Here is a 17,834-nt window from a genome sequence, read left to right as displayed (position 1 = left end):
GGATAAAATGAGGGGAATCACACTCTGGCACGGAGGTGATGCAGGCCTAAAGCAATTTGTCACTTGGTTCCAAAATAAAGTCTCCTTTCCCAAGTGAGTTCTTTGGTCCACCCTATATTCTGCTGCTTTCCACATATCGCACTGGGAAAGCCGGAGGGAGCCAGCACTTTCACCCTCCAGACTCAAGCCCCTTGCCCGGTGAAAACAGGTGCTCTGTCATCATATCTGAATGGCGCACACAGAGCCCAGGCAGACACCCAAAAGTCTTGATCTGATTGCTCAGTGATTTATAAGGCCAACTGCCATTGTAAACATTAAGAGTAAAATAAGACCTTAGAAAAAAAAAAAAAAAACAAATCTTTAATAGACTTTATAATTTAAATAATTTACAACTTGAAAAAAAACACAAAAAAAGAAAAATGAAGTGTAAAAGCATTTCTTAAAAAAAGGAAGAAAACAAAAAAAGAAGAAAGGATGTGGAGTAACTTCAGTGGGCTCTTTTCTTTTCTTTCCCTCCCCTCCCCTCAAAATCCACAGTTCACACTTCAGAGTTCAAGGGCTTCATTCGGACCCCTCGGCACCCTTCCCATCCCACCCCACCTAAAGCCTTCGCAGTGCTCTCTTCTTGTCAGTCTTCTTCTTGGCTGCCAGTTTTTTGTCACGGTCCCCGGCATGTTTCTTGGCCATAGGCCCATCACCAGTAGCGGAGGAAGAGCAGGGATCAGCGGTGGCTGCTTGGTCTTTAGCTCGCAGGCTACAGACCTGGGCGTGGATTTCCGTCAGGAGGCGGGCTCGGGCTGCATACTCCTCATAGTTCTCCAGCAGGAGGCGCCCTGCCTCCTCATTCAATGCGGACTCTGGGTTTGGGTGTATCAGCAAACACTTTATTGTCTGAAGGAGGAGAATCAGAAAGGGAAGAAATTAAAAGCAAATTGGAATTATTCACAAAGACGATGTCCTCTTCAAAGCGCCTGGTTACTCTGCATAAAACTAATTTCAAAATTTGCACTTTATACTGGAAATTCTACAACCAAAATATGATCACTGTCTGAATAATTTAAACACAGAAATGACTCAAAGAAGCAGAAATGCATCAAACAGCTCAGCCACTTCCCCCAGCGTGCCAGTTCTAGGTTTAACCCCTCCAACCCAGGCTCAGGTCCCATCTCCAAATTATACCCATCACCCTAGGGAAAGCCCCATCTCTTGCTCCTCTGCCCTTGCTCAGTCCTGTACAATTGTGCTGGAGCAAGCAGGGTCTTTGCTTGTTATAACATGGTATCAACATGAGACATGGTAAGGCCAAGGGAGATCTAGAAGACACTCTCCAAACCAGGCCAACCTATCAGCCAACTGCTCACCTGTGGGGGAGAGGAACAGCAACCAGAGCCTGCAGCTTTAGCAACCACCAGCAGAATGATAAATGCCCCAGCAGTGAGCTGGTAGCAATGAGCAGGAACGGATATTGCTGGCCCCATCAGCCATTCACCACCAGAGGAGAGGTCGTCTGCACAATGGACAAAAACAGCCTCCTTCCTCATCATGGGGCACAATTCCTCCCCACCTGCACCCCGGAGATTAGCAGGATGATGACCCATGCTAGCCAACATTATACTACAAGGTAGAAGCAGAACTCGTGTATACAAAGGGTTAAGAGACAGTGACAGGGAAAAAATAATTAAATATGGGAAGAATCAGGGAAAAGACTGATGAAAGTATCAAAGACATACTATAAATTGAATTCGACTGCACACAGGAATAATAATATGCATTAGGGTAGCATAGAAAAGGGTGAATCATTGCCCTACCATTCAAAGAAAATGGGAAATAGGGCAAGCAGGAGTGAAGGCAGTCACCGAACTACCCCCAGCCCTTTTCATTAATTAGGAGGATGTTAATTTTTCATTACTAATTCCCAAAAGGGCTAGTGGAGATTAGTTATTAGGTTTTCCGAGTCTTACTGCTATAGGACCATCTTTAGCTGGTAAAGCTTGGGTGCCCGGCTTTGCCATACATGGTGCTGCAGCAATGAAAGCAAGTGAAAATTCCCCTACATGCTGGATTCAAGCTGCAGGCAGGAAAAGGTGGCATGACCCCTGCATGTATCTTGGAGCAATAGAAATTTTCATCTTCCCTGTCTCTGAAATGTAAGTCCTTTAAACCACTGCTAATTGGAAAAAAGCAAAAATACTTTTCAGAATCTTTGAACTCACAATTGGTCAAGAATTCTAAGCTGCCCTGTCTTCCTTAAGAGAAACAGCAACATTTCAGTTGCCTTTAATGGAGAAATTCCCTGGGGGCAGAGATGGGCTTTAACAGCCTTCTAGGCTACTAATTGTCTTCTATAACCCTAGGGTTAGAACGAGGACACCTAGTCCACTGTCAAGACTGAGGCAGCGTTAGAATGGCAGATTTCCAGGACATGGCCTATTTCAGATATAGAACTAGAGGATCACTTAGAAGAACTTCTAGTACTGGAGGGTTCAAGGGATGAACTCAGGGATACAGAAGCTGTCACTTCAAGCACTGGTGGGCTCAGAGGATGGATATAGGGACACAGAGCTAGAACTAGAGAATTTTAGGGAATGGGCAGAAGGATGTAAAAGGCTGTCACTATTAGGACTAGAGAGCTCAGAAACACAAGGCTTGTGATATCTTTCTACCATCATATCCAATGACCAAAAGCAGGTAAACCACCTCACAGTTAGATGTTAGGTTCTCTGGGTTCTCAGATGCCATGTGACTGCTGCACTTACCAATAGCACATGTCTGATGCCCAGCTCTGCTTTCCAGTCCTTCTTCAGAACATTGACACAGATCTCACCGTTGCTCCCAACATTGGGGTGGAAGATCTTGGTGAGGAAATAGCCTTTGGGTGGCATGGCTGGAAAATCCTTACCCAGGATCAGTTTCATTCTGAAGATCCCTCCGGCGTACGGCGTCCCCTCTGCAAAGAGTGAGGTGGGTAACATCCATAATCACACCCCACTTTTAGGAAGACTAATCAGGGCACACGCTAAGATGCCAGCCTGCCACATACAATGGTGAGGCTTCAGGTTACGCAATACTGTTTTCCCCTCTCTCATGCCTCCACCCTCTCCCGGGCCAGAGCTATAAGACGTCAATCACAAGAAAGGTTAATTTATTTTAAACAAGGTATTGACTATTTTTGAACACGAGTACGGTTCCTGCAATGTCATGACCACCATCATCTTCTACAAAGCCAAGGTCATGAACCTAAGAGCTGAATGCATGCAATGTTTGTATAGGACAGATCAAGAAGTTGAAGTCAAGCACTTAAAGGGTGGATGGGTGGGGAGCTTAGTTGGGGGGGGGGGTCACAGAACAAGCACCACTCTAGCCCCTCTTACCTGGCCCTTCAATGGTGACTTGGAGGTCAGTGATATCTTCCTCATTAGGGAAGATCTTGATGCCTTCAGGTGGGTCTGATGTAAGGGTGGACACCTCCTTGTACACCAGGCGGATGATGTGGGGCGGCAGGTTTTCCACATTAGAATTCTAAGACATGAGAAATTAAAAAAGAAAAGAAAATTAGACGTTAGGCTTCCCACATGCCTTGTGCTGCTTTGCGAGAGACTGAATCTTACTGAGTTGAAAGACAATGGTCAATGGAGATCCCCCATCAGGCAAGAGCAAAGTGGAAATGTCCAATCAAATTGGTGCACAAAAAAGCGTCTTTCAACTCATCTGATAAATCCAATGGTCTTTATTAATCCAAATTAGCTCATACATCCAAAGCAACTCAACGACTCGACATGATCATGTTTCGGCCACCCGGCCTGCATCAGGAGTCTTAGGAGTCTTTGGGTATCAAATAGTCTCAAATGGTCTAAAGCAAAACGAACAAACAGTTGCTCCGAATCTGTAACACCACAGAATAACACAGCTTTGCAGTGAAGGAAAAAAGAGGCACAATAAAACATCAGGAAAATATAATCTACCACCTTGATCCACAGAGCACAGGTTTGCCTGACAGATAGTCAGAGTATGCCATTGCCAACAAGCACACACGTCGTACAATTTGGACAGCTGCTTAGATCGACAGGGTCATCACACTTTTTTCCGTCTTGCCCACACCAGTTAGCCACTCCTGTTCCACCTTGCTTTGGCCTTGATCAGTCTCCCCTACACAGCCTCAGGGACAGCCAAGACCTTTTGGCATCATGTGGAGTCTGCACTCCAGTTTTACGTGATCAGGCATCACATGGTGCAACTCACTGACAGCTGCATAATGCCAGGTGGCCTTAACTGTTTTGAACAAGCTATTAGGAAAATTGCATTCTGGGGGCAACCAGAGACAAAGACTGGTAAGGATGCGCTTCTAAATCTAGGGGTGGAGGGGGGATGAGGTACCATCTTACAGCGCAAACGTGTTTTTTATGCATTTTATTGAAATACAGTAGTAGAAAGTCAACGGCAAATTACTGAAGCAGTCCCATCCAAATTCCTATCATATAAAGCGTAGTAGGCAGCTTTGTGTCTTACAGTCTTCCACGTTATAAGAACAGGCCTCCCCCTTCCCTCCAATCCCACCAAACCCTATCCAGTTTTTGTGCATTTTTAAAGGCTGGCATCTATTGCAGCCTTTAAAATTGCATTGCAATTCAGAAGCAGTGATGCCATGAGTGCTGCCATCTGCAGGAAGTCAGCTGTGCTGGCAGCGACTCAGGCTCTGAATTGTGCAGTTAATCCCCCCCCCCCCCCCAAGGTGGACTATTATGATATGTCTGGGGAAGACCACTTGAAATGCTGAAAACCAGGGTATGTTTCAAGTTTTCTTTATTTTTGATATACCATTTATTATACAGGTATCTACACGGTTTACAATGGCTAAACTAAAAAAAAAGGGGAAACATTTACGCATGAACGTACATGATACATTCAGAAAGGATGGGAAGGAAAAGGTAATAAATACATCGAGATGAAAATAAAAATAAGAGGGAAATGGGAGAGGGAGGTACAATTAGGCTGGGGAGGTTGCTTCTAAAAAAAGTGTTTTGGTTGCCTTAAGAATTCTGTAAAGGATAACCGAATTTCAAAGGAAATAGTATTTACAAGGTAAAAGGCATCTTTAAAGAGAAACGTTTTAAGTTTGGATTTGAATTTATCTAAAGAGTTTTCTAAATGAAGATCAGTGGGGAGAGTATTCCAGTGTGGGAGCTGTGACAGAAAATAGATTGGCATGTGGTGTCGTAAAAGAGTTCTCTTATTGGAGGAATAGTCCAATTACTCTTACAGTATGCAAACTTTTGACTATTTTTATTAGTATAGTGAAGTTACTCACCTTTAGCAAGCATAAGCTCTCACCGACGAAGCCCTAGCGTTGATGCTGTCCATCATATCCTTTCACCTTCTGAAAGCTTTTGGCAGACCTGGCCACATATGCGTGTGTGCCTTCCCACCCATCAGGATAGGCTTGAGGTTTCGGGAAAAATAAGATGGAATTTCGATACTGCCTTAGGGAAGAACTTAGGATGTGCACAGAGAACCACTCTGCTGTGGTGAAACTGCGTAAGATTGCATTTGCTATGAGCTAAAGTAACCAACACTAACAACCAGATATGGGTTCCACCAAGGTGAACCCTTAAAAGTTGATTTTTAAACCAGGTTTATAGAGGTATAGAAAGTACTCAAGCAGTTTTTGTGTTATGGCAGAAGAAAGACAGCAAACATCTTCCTTTTGAAAATATTAACACCTATTAGTGAAATCCTTCCTGGAAGCCAGCTACACCCTGGAAACATTTTCAAGCAGCTAAAGGGATACAATTTCTATATTCAACATCCAAGCAGCAAGGGCCAGGAATTGGAGTATAGGATGCAGGTGAGACCCTCATTCTGCAGAAGGAAGATCAGAAACACTCCAGTTTGAGATTCTTTAGAGCAAGGGTCTCAAAGTCCCTCCTTGAGCACCGCAATCCAGTCAGGTTTTCAGGATTTCCTTAATGAATATGCATGAGATCTATGTGCATGCATTGCTTTCAATGCATATTCATTGGGGAAATCCTGAAAACCTAACTGGATTGCGGCCCTCAAGGAGGGACTTTGAGATCCCTGCTTTAGAGGAACCAAATGTGCCTTGGCCAATAAGGATCATGGTTCCCTGGTCATGCTTGGGATTCAGGAGAGTCTGTCCTATTAAAAGGACTGAAGGATAAGCATACCAGAGGAACCCCCCTCCCCCAATCAAGAAAGAAAGCATCTGACGCTAGCCTGCCATGTGTTCCAAGTCTGGAGAAGTACAGAGGACCTTGTTGAGACGAGCAGGAAATAGATCCATGAAGGTGGTATCCCACTCTTGGAAGATCTTGAAGATCTTGAAGAGACTACTCGTGCAGTTGCATCACCCTGCAAGAGTACTGTCTTTTCTCATCAGATTTGTGACCCCTAGTACCATGCCATGGCTGGTGACCCACACTGCCACATCCTGACTGCTACCTGACATATGGGATAGGATCCTTAACCCCCAGCTTGCTGAGATAGTACAGGCAACCTATATGAAAAGAAGCAAAAAGAACTGCAAAAATCTAGAGACAGGAGGGGAAGAAAATAGGAAAAAATAAAGGGTCCCATGCTATTCCCATGAAGGGAACAGCAGGAAAGCAGTACAAAAAAATAGGCTATCACTCTGCGCATCAGAGACAAAACGAGCACATATCTACACAGCTCTGAGGTAGAGGATGGAGAGGTGGGAGGAGAGGGCAAATGAGGTATGCTAAAGCAATGTTCTTCAACTACCGGTTCATGGACCGGTGCCAGTCCACAGAAATTTCCTGGAGGTCCATAGGGCCAGCATGTACATCAGGCCCAAAGCTGTGTTCTTCAACTGCCGGTGTGCGGTGCGATCGATGCATTGTTAATAAGATTATATTGTGTGTATATATGAAAAATGAATGGAAAAAATTGTGTTACAATTAGGACTATGGGGGCAGGGTCTGGGGTGGAGATTGGGTAGAGATGGGCAGAGTCTGGCCCACAACTTAGCCCAGTGTTTTTCAACTGCTGGTCTGCGGACCGATGGCGGTCCACAAAATAATTATTTTATTTCTGCCGGTCTAGAGGTGTAAAAAGGTTGAAGAACACTGTGCTAAAGGACACACAGTATACCCCTTGGATGAGAATGTAATCTTCCACCACAGGTAACTGAGGCCAGCAGCGTGCCAGATTTTAAGAAAAAATGGGATAAGCATGTGGGATCTCTTCATGGAGGGTGGGTCATTAGAGTGGGCATACCAGATGGGCCGTGGCCCTTTTCTGCCGTCATTTTCTATGTTTCTATGTAATTGGGATAAACAGAGGGAGGAGTGGAGTTAGTTATATGCAACTGCTTTGTTAAATATGGTGGGGGCTGCCTATTTTCAATTAAAGATGTAGGGGATCCATGCAAGTCAAACAGGTGGAAAGGCACATGTATGGTCAGAAACACTGGGCAGCTTCCACACCGGGGGTGGGGTGGGGGAGGGGGGGCTCTGTCAGTCACAGTCATGTCAATCACATTTGAGAACTACAGTCCTGCATGGCCTTGGAGAAGTGCTAAATTCTCCCAGGCACACTGAACAGATTTGCTGCTACTACTTATTTCTATAGCTGCTAGCTATAAGGAAACTGGTCTTAAGATCACAACATATAACCCCCCCCCTCCCATCTGCAAGTAATAATTTTTCTACTATTCATTTAATTTCTTTTAAATACCATGTGAACTGCAACTCAAAGGTTTCTTAGATAGCTCTAAATCCTTTTTATTTATTTTAAAAAATTCTTCCCTGCTTACAAACTAAGTGGATAATATAACATACACAACTGAAATAACATGCAAACGGAGCAAAACAATTTCACCACACGTTTTCATAAAAACAGGCTAAAAGAGCGCTAAAATAACCTTCCCAATAAAGCTAATAAAAAGGCTGTGCCGGGGCTGGCCTCAAGCAGACTGTTTTGAGGCTGCCTCCTACTGACTGGTTGTGCTTGGGTAAGGAAGGAAGAGAGGGAGGGGGAGCGAAGGGGTTCAAGGCTCAGGACACTACCTGCTTCTGCCACTAAGGCGTTTGAGGGAGAAAGGCTTTGCGACTGGACCGCTGCCGTGCTGGTGCTTCAGGGATTGGGGGGGGGAATCAAGACTATGTTAGACAAGGTTTCTAACACATTCTCAATTAACCAGAAAAACAGTTATTCGGTATCCACCAGTCCTGTGGATACTGGAAAGCTGAGATTCTACTGTATATTTAAACATAAACTGATCAGCTGGTATTGGATGTCCCAAAAGCCTTTGTGCCTTTGCCTACGGCTCAGATTCTGTTATATAGGAAAACGAGTCTGGTGGCACGTCAGTGCATTTTGCAATACTGGACATCCAATAAGGTGTCTATTGGCACTGGCACAATTTACTGCATCAATTGGCATGCTGGGAAGCTCGGGATGTTCGTGGAAAATGGAAGGGGAAGAGATTGTATTTCGAGATCTGGGGTCCCTATTTGGCACACTTGCAGCCTAGGGGCTGCAGTCTACTTCTTAATGAGCTTTAATGTTTGGCTTATATGCCCTTTGGCATAATTCTTGTTTATTGTGTGTTTTACTCCGAGATGGGGAATTGGGTTGGGAAAGGGGGAGGGGAGGGGGAGGTAGGGGTTAGGTTTTAGGCTTGCTATTTGTATTCAGTTCTTGTCATCAATAAAAATTGTTTCAATATAAATATAAACTGATGCCATCTCCCCTTTTAGGGGAAAAATGGTAATGCTAACATAAATAAAATATTACCTAGATATTCCCATATATAAAGGAAAGAGAAAAAGTGTGGCACTAGTAATTTAACTCTATTCAAAGTACATTTTATCTTATCTGGGAAGAGACCTCAGAAACGGAGCCCACGCACAGTCGTTGTTCACAGACCGGAGAATTCAGCGTGGTTATATTATATTTGTTATTTTCCCATTGGGGGACTTTATTATAATGCTAACATAAACCAAGGATTTAAATTCCACCATTCCTTTCCCTCCCTTCCCGTAGTGTCAAGCGTTCCTACCACCCTCCTTCCTAGTAATGTCCCTCCTCTATCACCATGAGCCCCAGAATCAGCAGTTCCCCTATCAGCATTCCCCCCAAACCAGCAGTTTGCCTCCCCCCCTCCCCAGAACAGATCTCCAGGCCTATTGTACTTCTCTGGTGGTCAAATGAGGAACTGGAGCAGGAGCAATTCCCACGCACTCAAGCTCTCTCAAAAACAGCTACTGAGACTGCCGCTGGAAGTTGTAGCAGCCATTTTCACGTTTGAGAGAGAATGGGCAGGAGAGAATGGGAACTGTTCCTGCCCCAACGCACCGCTAAACCAACAGAGAAATATGGTATACCTTGTGGGGCACTGTGAAGTGGGGGAAGGGAGAGAGAAGGTGAGCCATGCCTGTTTGGGTGTGGGGGGGGAAGGGCTGATAGGAGGAAGAAGATGGAGTGCACTACCAGGAATGAATGGTAGGAATGTGAACATCAGGGGGTGGGAGGGAGCGAGAACTCAAATATAAACCCAGACACCCATTTTTAGGCCTTTTATTGACCCAAAAATCTCATTTTATATTCAAGTAAATATGGTTCTACTAATTGCTTGTTCAGACTGGGTATTAAACATTAAAAATTAATGCCAATATTGATTCTATAAGGACATTTTTAAAACTCACTTTATTTTGGATTGTTAACAGTGGCAAATTCCATAAATGAGACACCTGGGTAAGACAGAGATTGTTTGGTTACAATATCAAGTGGGCAAAATTGAAATTAACACTTTTACAGGATTTAAAGAGAATTCCAGCCAACTGCAATTGGAGAACTTTGGGGGCCGCACATTGGAGACTACTGATTTAGGCTATGCCAAATAGTCCACACCTCAAGTAAAACGCATGAGCTACCCATACAGAAGCTCAGGGGCCTAGTATTACCACTAATGCAGTCAGCAGGGAATATATCCCAAGGAAGTCTCTGGACAAAGTCGGGCAAGATGAGTACCTCCCTCCATACAGGGCGCTGCGATGATTTCTTCAATTTGCTTTCATTTCAGCTGGTGGCACATTCTGTTTTACTATGAATTTCCCTTTTTTTTCCCATTTCCTAAGCCACTTTGGGCATTCTTTTTGGCTGTTAACTGTGGATTAAAGCACTGCAAATAATATTAAGGACTGGTGTATTAAGGCTGGTTCATAGACAACGGTGCGAAAGACAAAGGCGTGCCCAGACAATTGAGCGCAGCGCGGAGGCGTGCGCCGCTCAAACTTACTGTTTTTAGGTGCTCCGACGGGGGTTTTTGTTGGGGAACCCCCCCCACTTTACTTAATAAACATCGCGCCGGCGTTAGGGGGGGTTTGGGGGGTTGTAACCCTCCACATTGTACTGTAAACTTAACTTTTTCCCTAAAAACAGGGAAAAAGTGAAGTTTTCAGTAAAATGTGGGGGGTTACAACCCCCCAAACCCCCCACAACGCCCCCACAACGCGGCGCGATGTCTATTAAGTAAAGTGGGGAAGGTTCCCCCCACACACACCCCCGTCGGAGCCCTAAAAACAGTAAGTTTGAGCGGCACACACCTCCGCACTGCGCTCAATTGTCTGGGCGCACCTTTGTCCCGGCGCGCTTTTGACCCGACACCTTAAGGCTTTAGCTATCCTCTGTGGTTTCCATAGTTCACGATACCAAGTCAGAAGTTGGTTATAGGAGCCTTCAGCAATGAAGACCGAGGAGTTCTCTTCGCAAGAGCCATAAATAGAGGCGAGAGTCATGTCTCATCTATCTAAAACCAAAGTCATGAATATTAAGAAAAACTGTGCGGCCGGCTCAGGCATGAAGACCTGTCGCCTGTGATACATCCCTTATAATCACAGGCCTGTCCACTTTGCACAGGAGTCATAAACCACATTTTTCTCTTGACACCTTGTTTTCTTGTGAACTGCTTTAGAATTCTTTTGTGAATTATAAGCGATATACAGTAGCAAGCTTTTGTTGTGGATTGGGGTTATTGCATCCCTTTTTATTGCTAGCATAAGGCAAATTACAGTTTATCTAAGAGGAGCTGGTATTTCCCTGAAAATCTGTGGGTCTCCTTTAAATATATGCAATCAATCATTAGTAAATTGACCCACTGAGGAAATGGGAACGGGACTTGTATACAGCCTTTTTGTGGCTACACATCCAAAGCAGTTTACATATATACAGGTAGTTATTTTGTACCTGGGACAATGGAGGATTAAGCGACTTACCCAGGGTCACAAGGAGAAGTACTGGGATTTGATCCCACAACCTTTAGGTGCAGAGGCAGTGTCTCTCCTCACCTCCATATGGCACTCATTACTTCAGTTTGTATATTACTAAATTTCACAGTTATTCTATCTCTATTCTCTATTCATTGATAATTTTACATTAAAATTATTACGGTGATGTGCTCAGACCTGTAACCCAATAAATAGTGAAGTCACTACAATGAGTTCAACAAGGGGACCATCATTGCAACCACCTGTCCCCGACCCTCCCTAAATGAACTTAAGGTTATTCAGATAGTAAATTTATACTTATCTGAATGGAGAGGTTTTTGATGTTGAACTAGGTCTTGTTAAATCTCAATGGTGACTGTGTTTTAACAAATAAAGTGACAGTAAAAATCCAAAGGTGATAGTTTTTGTAGTCATCAATGGGGGGACGGGAATTGATGACTACAAAAACTATCACCTTTGGATTTTTACTGTCACTTTATTTGTTAAAACACAGTCACCATTGAGATTTAACAAGACCTAGTTCAACATCAAAAACCTCTCCATTCAGAAAAGTATAAATTTTCTATCTGAATAACCTTAAGTTCATTTAGGGAGGGTCGGGGACAGGTGGTTGCAATGATGGTCCCCTTGTTGAACTCATTGTAGTGACTTCACTATTTATTGGGTTACAGGTCTGAGCACATCACCGTAATAATTTTAATGTAAAATTATCAATGAATAGAGAATAGAGATAGAATAACTGTGAAATTTAGTAATATACAAATTGTTAGTATTCACAGAGTAACATTGTATAGTTCCCTATTATTGTTCGACTCATTACTTCAGAAAATCTTAATAACCTGAATTAACTGAAAAGACACAATGGTGGGTGAAGTGATTTACCCAAGTCACAAGCTGTCAATGGAAACAGCAAGATTTAACCTTATTTTCCCTGGTTTTCAACCCACTGTTCTAACCACTCCTCGCACATCCAGTACACCAACTGGGGTCCCACCAGCCATTCAAAAAGATGGGATCCCACAAAGCACAGCCCTACTCCCACTCTTATAATGAACAGTGGGACTCTGTGGAGGTCTGAGGATTCAGTAGTTACTAGCTAGTAAACATCTACATGCAGGAACAGCTGAGGAAAGCGTAAGGTGCAGCAGATCAAGGGGCTGCCTGCTGGGGGGCGTGAATCAACACTTCAGTCCAGAAGGTTATCATGCCGCTGTACCGGGCCATGGTGCGCCCTCACATGGAGTACTGCGTCCAGCACTGGTCGCCATGCATGAAGAAGGACTCGTTGCTACTCTAAAGGGTCCAGAGAAGAGCGACTAAGATGGTTTAGAGAAACTGGGCCTCTTCTCCCTCGAACAGAGGAGATTGAGAGGGGACATGATCGAAACATTCAAGGTACTGAAGGGGATAGATTTAGTGGATAAGGACAGGTTGTTCACCCTCTCCAAGGTAGAGAGATCAAGAGGGCACTCTCTAAAATTGAAAGGGGATAGATTCCGTACGAACGTAAGGAAGTTCTTCTTCACCCAGAGTGGTACAAAGCTGGAACGCTCTTCCGGAGGCTGTTATAGGGGAAAACACCCTCCAGGGATTCAAGACAAAGTTAGACAAGTTCTTGCTGAACAAGAACGGGCGTTGGTAGGGCTCGTCTCGGTTAGGGTGCTGGTCTATGACCAGAGGGCCGCCGCGTGAGCGGACTGCTGGGCACGATGGACCACTGGTCTGACCTAGCAGCGGCAAGTCTTATGTTCTTATGTGATGCATCACCAATTTGTCTTCTACATTCACAACTGCTCAGGTTTTTCCCTTTTTATATAGATATCCAGCTCCCTGAAGAACGCAGCTAACAGATCCAAAGGCTGGGGGAAGTGTTTCTGAATGGGTTCATTTTGCACATATCATCACCTCACTTCTAAAGCCAGGGCGCATGAACACCATTTCTCTTGCTGCGCTGCAGTTGTCTCCTCGGATGCCCTCCTGCCTTCCAAACCAACCAGAGGAAACACTTCTCAAGTTTTCTCCATTTGCCTCACAATAGAGCTAATCACTTAAAATATGGAGTACATACTTGAACATCTCAAAATGTTTTCCTACTGAACTTCCGGTGGTATCAACTGATCAAATCTGTCAAATTCTAGTACTGGCAGGTGACTCATCACTCAAGTAACTCAACAGCTGAAAATACAAGTGAACAGAAATGTTTGGGGGGGGAGGCAATAGTCCTGCTAGATTGTCTAATTCATCACATGTAAAAGGAGACCATTTAGCTTGCATTGAAATGCAAAATGTGCCCCTTCATTACAAAATCCTACTGATGCTTATGTCAGGTAAAGCCTAACAGGGAAACTCATTCCAAGCTGGTATTTGAATAAAACCAGTAACTGTCAGCCCCAAATCTGGTCCAGTGGCGTATGCTGCGACCGGCAGAGGCAGCTGTAACGGGCCCCTTTCTTAACGCTAACAGAATATCTTCCAGCGGCGATTAAAGATGATTTGTCAAGGTTATTTCATATGTTACAGTACACCGTTTTGGCAAAGATGCTGTGTTGTAATGGAAAGTTGGATTGGACATATGCAATCGGGGGAATCAAACGCAGAACGCAGAACGCACAGATAATGGCCGTAAAACAGAAGCCAGGAGAGGGGCCTTTGAAGCCAAGTGCATTCTGAAGACCCAGCCACAGGCTTCCCATTTGTGGTTACTGTACTTTTTTACTCATCTACTCCTATTGCCATAGGCCCAGAAATATGGGGCTGTGGTAATGATGGCAGCCAGGTTTAAAAGGGGCATCAGAAGCCATCATTGCAGACAGACAGTATTTTCTACTGCCATCCCCCCAGCCAAATTTTATTTATTTACGATAATTTATTTTCTATCCCGTTTTCCCCAGGGAGCTCAGAACGGGTTACAGGTTAAATATACATAAAATACAGTTAACAGGTTACAATATGACAGTTACAGTACAATTTTACGATACAAGGTTGCGTCCTAATTCTATACATACTAGTTTTGGGATTTTAGGCCAGAGGTTCTCAAACCTGTCCTGAGGGACCAACAGCCAGCTGGGTTTTCAAGATTATATATGTAAATCTCTCAGGCATATTTGTTAGGGATATTCTAAAAGCTTGACTGTCTGGTGGTCTCTTGGGACAGTTTGAGAACCTGACAATTTATGTTACTTCATCTTTCCTCGTCATCCATATATTGCCAATCTCTATCCTCCTCCCTGTTCTGATTTGTGTACAGATCTGAATATATTTACACACTCTAAAGTGAATGCAGAGGTACGTACATACACCCATTTCTATGCCCCCAAGTGGACACTCTCGTATACAGTGGTGCCTCGCATAACGGACGCCTCGCACAGCGAACGCTGCGCACAACGAACTTTATGTCTTGATCCGTACAACGAACTTCGTTTCACACAACGAAGTCGCCCGAGCTGCATCCTTCCGCGCAGGCACTGCGCTTAACTGCCCTCTCTCCGCCTGGTTCCCTCTTGCCCCCCCCGACTCCCCGACACGATCGGGGCAAAAAGGAGCCCAAGCCCTCTTGCCCCGCCGATTCCCCAACTCCCCACACAATATCGGGCCAGGAGGGAGCCCAAGTCCTCCTGGCCACGGCGACCCCCTAACCCCACCCTGCACTACATTACGGGCAGGAGGGATCCCAGGCCCTCCTGCCCTCGACGCAAACCCCCCCTCCCCCCAACGACCGCCCCCCCCAAGAACCTCCGACCGCCCCCCCAGCCGACCCGCGACCCCCCTGGCCGACCCCCACGACACCCCCAACCCCCTTCCCCGTACCTTTCTGTAGTTGGCCGGACAGACGGGAGCCAAACCCGCCTGTCCGGCAGGCAGCCAACGACGGAATGAGGCCGGATTGGCCCATCCGTCCCAAAGCTCCGCCTACTGGTGGGGCCTAAGGCGCCTGGGCCAATCAGAATAGGCCCGGGAGCCTTAGGTCCCTCCTGGGGGCGGGGCCTGAGGCACATGGGCCCAACCCGACCATGTGCCTCAGGCCCTGCCCCCAGGAGGGACCTAAGGCTCCCGGGCCTATTCTGATTGGCCCAGGCGCCTTAGGCCCCACCAGTAGGCGGAGCTTTGGGACGGATGGGCCAATCCGGCCTCATTCCGTCGATGGCTGCCTGCCGGACAGGCGGGTTTGGTTCCCGTCTGTCCGGCCAACTACAGAAAGGTACGGGGAAGGGGGTTGGGGGTGTCGTGGGGGTCGGCCAGGGGGGTCGCGGGTCGGCTGGGGGGGCGGTCGGAGGTTCTTGGGGGGGGCGGTCGTTGGGGGGAGGGGGGGTTTGCGTCGAGGGCAGGAGGGCCTGGGATCCCTCCTGCCCGTAATGTAGTGCAGGGTGGGGTTAGGGGGTCGCCGTGGCCAGGAGGACTTGGGCTCCCTCCTGGCCTGATATTGTCGGGGAGTTGGGGAATCGGCGGGGCAAGAGGGCTTGGGCTCCCTTTTGCCCCGATCGTGTCGGGGAGTCGGGGGGGCAAGAGGGCTTGAGCTCCCTCTTGCCCCGATCGTGTCGGGGAGTCGGGGGGGGCAAGAGGGCTTGAGCTCCCTCTTGCCCCGATTGTGTCGGGGAGTCGGGGGGGGCAAGAGGGCTTGGGCTCCCTCTTGCCCCGATCGTGTCGGGGAGTCGGGGGGGCAAGAGGGCTTGAGCTCCCTCTTGCCCCGATCGTGTCGGGGGGTGCCAGGGACCACACGGAGTCACCCACCGTACCACCCGATTCGGGTAAGCGCAGGTATCGGTGGGTGGCTTATTTGCGGGGGGGTGCCTTATTTTACATTTTTTTCTAAAAAGGGGGGGCTGTCTTATTTGATGGCCCTGCCTTATCATCGGGGAAACACGGTAGAAAAAAAAAAAAATGAACAGTTAAGTCCCAGTTTTTGCCGCTGAGACTCTGCCCTCTCACTGTAAAATTAGACTCTACTTAGTCTGTCTTTAAATTTAAAAAATGTGTGTTGTTTTAAAAAACAATTATGTTTTTAGATGTATCTAAATAAAAATAATAACCAAAAATTTATCTTTTTTTATGTCATCTTAGCATATTTTATGCTACAGAACGAATTATTTTTTTTAACATGTATTGTTATGGGAAAACGCGTTTCACACAACGAACGTTTCACATAACAAACTTGCTCCTGGAACGGATTAAGTTCGTTGTGTGAGGCACCACTGTATATTACATGAGCTGTTTACAGCATGGCTTTTAAATACACCATCAAACATCTCATTTTGGGGGTTGAGGAGGAGATACTCAGGCAGGAAATGCAGACAAAGGGCAAGATTTTCAGAAACCATCTTTTCATACACCTCCTTTTTGCATTAAAGGAATTCAAAGAGGAGTGCAGTTGCTTCTGTGGCTTCCTAAATATCTTAAAGAGCTGCACGACTACGTATGCACAAAGCATATTTACATGCATATGATTACATTATCTAATATAATAAAGCCCTAAGCGCGCATGCGCACTCCCACCTGCGTGCTCCCGTTTTCCGTGAGTTGTAGGGATCCGCAGGTAGGAGTGCGCATGCGCGCGGCGGCTCTTGAAGTCTGAAGGATGTGAACTGGCCAGGGCGACGTCAGCAGGGGCTGGAACTGACTTTAATTCCTGCCTCCCAGGCTTCTCCTCCTGCTCCGGCTGGGCCCCCGTAAAAAAAAAACCCTCAAAACCCAGAGCTCGATTCGGGTCCGGCAAGGGCTGCGGGTCCTGAAACCTTCCGATTCAAGCAGCGTCTGCAGCACTCTACACACGCTGCTTCGGGGCCTTCTACTGAAGGCCCCAAAGCAGCAGTGTGTAGAGTGCTGCAGACACTGCTGGAATCGGAAGGTTAGTTGGGACCGCGGGAAGGGAAGGGGGGGCGGTAAGGGACTAAGGGAGCCAGCCAGACCATGGGAAGGGAAAGGGGGGGTAGGGGAAACGCTACTGCTGCACAGGGAAGTGGTGTGAGGGGAGGGAAATGGAGGTGGATGGAATCCTGCTGTGGCTGCTGCACAGGGAAGTGGTGGGAGAGAAATGCTGCTGCATAGGAGGCAGGGAGAGAGACAGATAGATAGAAAGACAGACAGACAGACGGAGGAAGAGAGACAGAAAGAAAAGAAGAAAGACACAGGGGCAGGGAGATACACAGAAAGACAGACAGACAAAGGGGGCCAGGGAGAGAGACAGGCAGTGGGAGGGAGAGAGAGACAGAAATAAAGACACACAGACATATATTCTAGCACCCGTTAATGTAACAGGCTAAAATACTAGTCATCAATAATTGCTTTTAGTGTTAAACAAGCTACAGATGTACCTAAAGACAAAGCATTGCATATCTTTGTACATGAATATAAACATTATGTGCTGGATTCAGTAAATGACGCTGGGAAAAATCTGTACTCAGCACTGTTCTATAAAGGGTTCCCTGGGCCAAGTGCGTATTTGGGTGTGAGGACATTGGGTATGCAGCCCTCGAATTCTTTAACATGCTCCTGTCCCCTTTGAGTTGCATCCTAGGCTAAGATTTGGACACAGACCTTTACAAAAGGCCCGTGCAGTTGTCCAATTTGTATACC

The 17,834-nt window shown here is 46.1% G+C and overlaps 1 protein-coding gene across 1 annotated transcript in view; it reads right to left on the bottom strand.

Annotated features, from left to right (window-relative positions):
- Positions 1-367: 367 nt before the first annotated feature.
- The window catches only part of UBE2S (ubiquitin conjugating enzyme E2 S), a 30,301-nt gene continuing 12,834 nt past the window's right edge, over positions 368-17,834 (bottom strand). The window contains exons 2-4 of the mRNA XM_033960026.1: positions 3,372-3,519; positions 2,757-2,947; positions 368-891 (exon numbers count right to left, since the gene is read on the bottom strand). Of these exons, the coding sequence (XP_033815917.1) occupies positions 601-891; positions 2,757-2,947; positions 3,372-3,519 (630 nt within the window). The 3' untranslated portion in view covers positions 368-600. The remainder of the gene's footprint in view (positions 892-2,756; positions 2,948-3,371; positions 3,520-17,834) is intronic.

Source organism: Geotrypetes seraphini, chromosome 10 (genome assembly GCF_902459505.1).
Source record: "Geotrypetes seraphini chromosome 10, aGeoSer1.1, whole genome shotgun sequence".
Taxonomy (NCBI): domain Eukaryota; kingdom Metazoa; phylum Chordata; class Amphibia; order Gymnophiona; family Dermophiidae; genus Geotrypetes; species Geotrypetes seraphini.
This window is presented reverse-complemented; position numbering and strand designations above follow the sequence as displayed.